General features: G+C 40.3%; 1 protein-coding gene across 2 annotated transcripts in view; it reads left to right on the top strand.

Annotated features, from left to right (window-relative positions):
• The window catches only part of nos1apa (nitric oxide synthase 1 (neuronal) adaptor protein a), a 162,929-nt gene that overhangs the window by 101,408 nt on the left and 55,396 nt on the right, over positions 1-6,125 (top strand). For both annotated transcript variants that reach the window (XM_032525917.1, XM_032525918.1), the window contains exon 5: positions 1,507-1,615. In XM_032525917.1, the coding sequence (XP_032381808.1) occupies positions 1,507-1,615 (109 nt within the window). The remainder of the gene's footprint in view (positions 1-1,506; positions 1,616-6,125) is intronic.

The raw sequence follows: 6,125 nt of genomic DNA, 5'->3' as shown, positions 1-6,125 counted from the left end.
TATTAGCTGTATTTTTTAGTAACGTGACAATCTGTAAGACGCAGGTTGCTTATTAATTACTAAAACAGTAGTAACAGCGTTTCGGCTGTGCTTTTTAACATGATGTCATAGTGCTAACCGAGCACCCTTAGCCTTTACAACACAACCGCTTCAAAGCACTTGTTGGATAATGTTTCATTACAGAGTTCACTGTTGATTCGCGTATGTCGCTGTGTGCTCGGGGTGGAAAATAAATGTAAACAAAGTGGCGTGCCAGAAATGCGATACGCCATGACATAGGTCCCCTTTAAGGCCTGGCTGATGTTGGTATTCCATCTGGTGGACAGAACGTGCAACACACAACACACTCTGATAGTGGCATTGACGATCCATAAGCATAAGTAGTGTATATTAATAACAGCATTTGACAACATAACATTTGAGCATTAAATATTTGAATATAATTTGAATATAAAAAAATTGACATTCAAATGGTATTATAGAGGAAGATTGACAGCTCTACTTAGTGCTCTGATGAAGATTTTCTTTCATGGCAAAGTCCCACTGTGATGTAGTCAGCAAGTGTAGTTTTATAATTATAACTTGATTATACAGGACAAGGAAATACGTGTTGAGTATTGTGATCATCAGCTCATCTTGAATGTTAAGTATGCTGTAGGTCGTGCACTATTCAAGCATGTGTTAGAATTGTAACGTCACCATTGTAAGTGGTGGGTGGTGATGTCGCAGTGGATATGACAGATGCCTTTGGTGCGGGAGAGCTGGGGTCAAGTCCCACTGCAATACATCACCCAGTGTACATAGGAAGTCCAAGTCGCTTTGGATAAAAGTGTCAGCTAAATGACATATGACACACACTTCTCGCAAACACTCAGAAGGTGAGGATAGCAAGAACAGAAGAGAAAGATGAGGCTATTTACAGGGCCAGGAATGTCTTAATGATCTTACTGAATATTCCGTGATGACACGTTTTTAACCCCGTCTCCGACAATAATAACTGATTAGCATCAGGAATATAATGTAAAAAAAATGTTAGTCTACTAAACAAAGTCCAGAATGTTTAAAGATTTCTAACAATATCCACGCCTTGTATTTGAATCGTGGTTTAATGAACTCAAAGCACTTGGTTAGGGAAGGATTTTTTAAATATTGAGAAAGTCAGAACCCCTGTGTGTAGAAGAAAAAGATCACTGAACCATTGTGTCTCACTAAACTTTCTCTCTCAAAGCCCTTTAGTAGACGCTGTGTACTTACTTACCAGTTAATTTTGTCTAACAAGCACTTTCCCCCTGATCTAATCACAACTTTATTTCCCCCTTTTTGAGCCTGAGAGCTCAAATTTGGTCTCATGTGTTTGGATTATAACAAACTTAAAACAGTGTTTATTTTTTGTCACATTGAAACCTCAGAGAAATAAGCTGGGTGCCTATTTTGCATCTTAAGATACATTTAGAAACGCTGGCAGGCTCCGATTCTTTTTCTGACCTATTTCATTCTATCTTTCAGGATATTCTATGTGTCTCATGACTCCCAGGATCTGAAGATTTTCAGCTACATCGCCAGAGACGGACAGAGTAATGTCTTCCGCTGCAATGTCTTCAAGTCCAAGAAGAAGGTAAGAAAAGACATCCAGGTTTAAAGCTTTAAACCTTGGAAGCCAATAAATACCTCTGAAATGTTAAATAGAAGCAGAGCCTGAATGGAGAAAAGAGCTCACTCAAGTTGAGTTAAAGTTAGAAATCTGGCCTGGCCTGACCCTGACATTATTGAGGTGTCCTCGAGCAAGGCATTTAACGCCAACCTGCCCGAATGCAGTAGCTCAGTTACCAACACTCAGTATCAGACTGTGGTGTTTTCCCATATGCTCTCCGGTCCAAAGCGAACGGATATTCTAAATTCAAATAGATATCCAAATAGTAAAAAGAAACAGACATTCGAATATGAAAATGTAAATTTCAGTATTATGAGAGAGAGAAGAAACCGAAAGTAAACAAACACTAGAGATTTCTGTCTGTAAGCGCCAACGCCAATATCGTCAGGCCATTCATGGAACGGCAAGAGACTCGGGTGGCTATGATCAAATAACGAGCGACTATGCTACGGCAGTGTAATCCGCATCATGCCTGGCTCAGGCCAAAGAGAGAGGGGGAGACTAACTAACCTTACAGTGTTGAAATAATTTTTTTTGAGGGGGGATTCTTTTTTTGGGCCATTTTGGGCCTGTATTTTGAAAGGGAAGTGTAAGACATGAAATGGGAGAGGAACGGGGAATGACATGCAGCAAATGGCCGCAGATCGGAATCAAACCCTAGGCCGCTGCGGTAAGGCCTGAGCCTTAGTACATGGGGCACACGCTCAAACAGGTGAGCTAACCAGGCGCCCCGGAATTAAGTTTTATGTATAGGTTTTATTTATTTTTTATGTGTTGATATTTACGTCTTTTATATCTACACTAGTAGTTAGTAGTTAATCTCACATTGTATTGTACGTTGTATAATAAATTTTGAATTTAAAACTAATTTCAAACATAGTAGGACAAAGCCAGTTTTTCACACTGATCTTGTGATCAAGACGGTTATTGAATAAGTGCATCATAGTTACCGGTATTCGTCGACCTAACAAAGGTTATACTACATATTATAGGAAATAAAAACGCTCACTAGATTTATTATAGCTTTCTTAACTGAATTAGATTTGCCAAATTGACTGATGCACAGATGATGAGGGAACAAAGCGATGGATGTGTGTGAAGAAAGTTCAAACACATTTGTGTTTCATATTGCATTAGTGAAGGGAGTTGTTATAAGCAACCCATCAAATGAAGTTTTCACAGGCTGATAGTTTTGTATTGTTTAAAGCAGTTCCTCCTCATAAATCAAGTCACTGCCCGAGCCACTTCCTGACAACCTCCAATAAAGAGACACCCGGGTGTCGAGCAGCAATAATTCCTCCTGGCACCGTAGGCTTGTCATTGTTTAAGGTGTGGGGGAACAGGTCACAAACCCATCTGGGGTTTGACTTGTTGCTGCAGGGCTGAGCTGAGCAGAGAAAGTAAAAATAAGAGTCCAGCAATTTGACAAAGTTAGTTAGATAACGTGCTCCCAGTTTCCACTGGAGCTTCCAAAAATATTGCAGGACTTCCTGGTTAAGTCACGGGGTTAGCCGGGTGAAGCACACAGGGCCTCATTATCTCTTACACACACACACACACACACACACACACACACACACAGACACAGACAGGTTCCCAGCTTAATGGCCCCAGGGCTAGTTGTCCCAGAGAATCTTGGTATGCATCACTTTCCATTTTGTCACACTTTTTGTGTGTGTGTGTGTGTGTGTGTGTGTGTGTGTGTGTGTGTGTGTGTGTGTGTGTGTGTGTGTGTGTGTGTGTGTGTGTGTGTGTGTGTGTGTGTGTGTGTGTGTGTGTGTGTGTGTGTGTGTGCGTGTGTGTGTGTGTGTGTGTTATGGCCGTATTTTGGTGAACACCGTTATGTTTTGCAGTTACATCACATTCAATACTCTCTGGATAGTATTTCTAAACATTCACAAGCTCTAGATACTCTGGGAACCTGTTCTTCTTTTGGCGCTCTGCAGTCTACTCTGTGGTTAGATTGAGGAGGTTTAAACTGATTCGTCAGGCCATGGTATGTTCAGCTGATATTAACAGTGCTAACCCTAGACTTACCTTCTGTTTCTATGGCGAACTTTGAAGAATAGCTTTGCTAAAGTGACCCGTTGCCTGTTAATTCCAGCTTGTTATAGACGGCGTCGCTGTGCACTTGGCACTGAAACAGGAGCCTGATCCCATATGCCCACATGTTGATGCTAAGCTTTCTGTTTCTTCAACCAATGACTGCTGATTTCTTCTTTTCTTTATCTCTTTCTGCCCTTTTAGTTATTAGTCTGGTTGACTCATCGTAGAGCAATTATTCTCCATGTACAAAACAAAATAACATTAGTAAAGAGGACATTTTGCAACTTAAAAGCAATGTAGACCATTTAGGCATATACTGTAGATCGATCTGAGACATCTTCCTACCCAGTTAAGCTTTGGTTGCAGGCGATTCCAAACTTTTTAACGATAACGTATGGGGAAAAAAAATACAGAGAAGATTAAACAAGACAAAAAGAAATTGAATCCCTTGGCATAATCAAAAAAGAACGGGCACAAACATCCATTACAAATGTCATCATAGCAGGCTGTGGTTTTGTGTGTGTGAGTTTTGACGTGTGGAATGCTGTGAGTGTAAGGTGAGGTAGAAGATTAAGCAGACTATATTTCCCTCTTAACTACCAGCAGTGAAAGTTTGGCTGCACTTTAGATCACCGTTGCATAAAAAGGCTTTAGTGTCCTATCAGTGCTGAGACACTGAGACAGGCTATGTCTCTCTTCCCACTAACTCATACTCTCTCACTCTCCCCCCTTCTTCCTCTGATTGACTGTTTAAAGGAAGCAAATGAATGACCTGGCCTTTATTATGTAGAATTGAATAGTGAGTGATGGAGCCGAGACCGGGGAGTGTTCATCAGAATACTGAATGCTGCCTGGGCTGAGAGGTCAGTGCGTGCTCGAGTGTGTGATTATGTTTGTGTATAACCCTGTGAAATGATTGTATTTTCGGATGGTTTGTTGGATTGGAAGAGGCCATTTTAAGAGAGAGATAAAAGGCAGGGAAGGGTCAGAGTTTCAGAGATGGCAATGTTGGTCTGTGATCCACGGAGCTTTGCTCTAGCAACATTACGAGGTTGGTGGTTTTGTGCCTAATACTTGGGTTTATGACCAAAAGTCTGCAACATTCATATCATTTTAATCATCCTCAGCTCCACTAAACTAAGTTAAAGTCATGGTAAACATTATACCTGCTAAACAGCAGTATGTTAGCATTGAAACTGCCGGATGTGGGCCTGTAGACACACTCATGCACACACACACACGCACACGCACACACACACTATCCGGTCAGATTATCCACTCATTTGTACGCAAGAAATATAAAAATCCAGAGGGCAGAATGCCATGAGTCTCCTTATGGTTTGGTCCACCCTCGGGTTAAATTTACAGTCTTGTAGTAGTAGAGCTTTGGCTAGTAAAGCCAGTCCAGCTCTAGAACATATCATGTGACCGTATAGTTAGACCCTCTGTCCAATCTTCATCCCATATCATCACCAATGAGGCAGTAACGCCTAACAAGCCCCGCATGTAGAGAGCCATGCATGAAGATAATAAAACAATGGATAAAACCTGGTTATGGCTTTTTAAACCTGATAATGGACTACAGCACAACACATCCCTTTATCGCTGCTAAATAGAGAACCTTGCAGCTGGCAGCTGATGTTGTTATTGTTGTAATTATACTAATTGGCCGCATGATTTCCATTTCCATTAAGCACTTAACACCAACAGGATTACAGTCCAAACCAATAATGGGTTAAAAAAAAATCAGTTTTTGGTCCTTTTATTTATTTATTTCTATTTATCTGTGGGTTATGATGGATACAGACTCATCTGGTTGATGAGATGAGTTGTGCTGTTAATTGAGTTCTTTCTCAAACCGTATGCTGTCTTTCGGTATCGACTAATAGCTTTTACAGCCTTGGGCGCAGATGACAAGTTGAATCTTCTGCCTTTGAGGATGATTGCAACGCCAAAATAATAATGAAATGTATTATGAAGGATTTTGTTGAAAAATCATACTTTGCTCCTAGGTAATTACATTGGAAAGTACTGAGTGAGCTGCAGCATAAATAAACCAGTTTCAAGTCATATTTGGAGGTAAAATCATGTTCTAAGTAGGGCTGCAGCTATAAATTATTTTAGTCATCGAGTATTGTACCGATTATTTCATTGATTAATCGAGTAATCAGATAAGACATACTTAGTAAGAAAATAACTAGTATTGCTGTTTACTAAAAAATAAAAGAAACCTCTCATTCTATATAAACAAAAAACAGGTTTCCTTTAGAAAAGGCAACATTTTTATTGCCAAATTCTATGACCCTTAAAAAATATATATTCCTGGTGGCCCAAAGAGCTGTTGACTAAGCCGAGGGTAAATGTGACGGTTCAGAGCTTACAGGAGGGCCATTCAACAACTCTGTTCAGGGGGCCACATTTTCAGAAG

Source organism: Etheostoma spectabile, chromosome 9 (assembly GCF_008692095.1).
Source record: "Etheostoma spectabile isolate EspeVRDwgs_2016 chromosome 9, UIUC_Espe_1.0, whole genome shotgun sequence".
Classification (NCBI taxonomy): Eukaryota; Metazoa; Chordata; class Actinopteri; order Perciformes; family Percidae; genus Etheostoma; species Etheostoma spectabile.
Note: the sequence above shows the minus strand (reverse complement) of the source record. Positions and strands in the feature narration are given on the sequence as shown.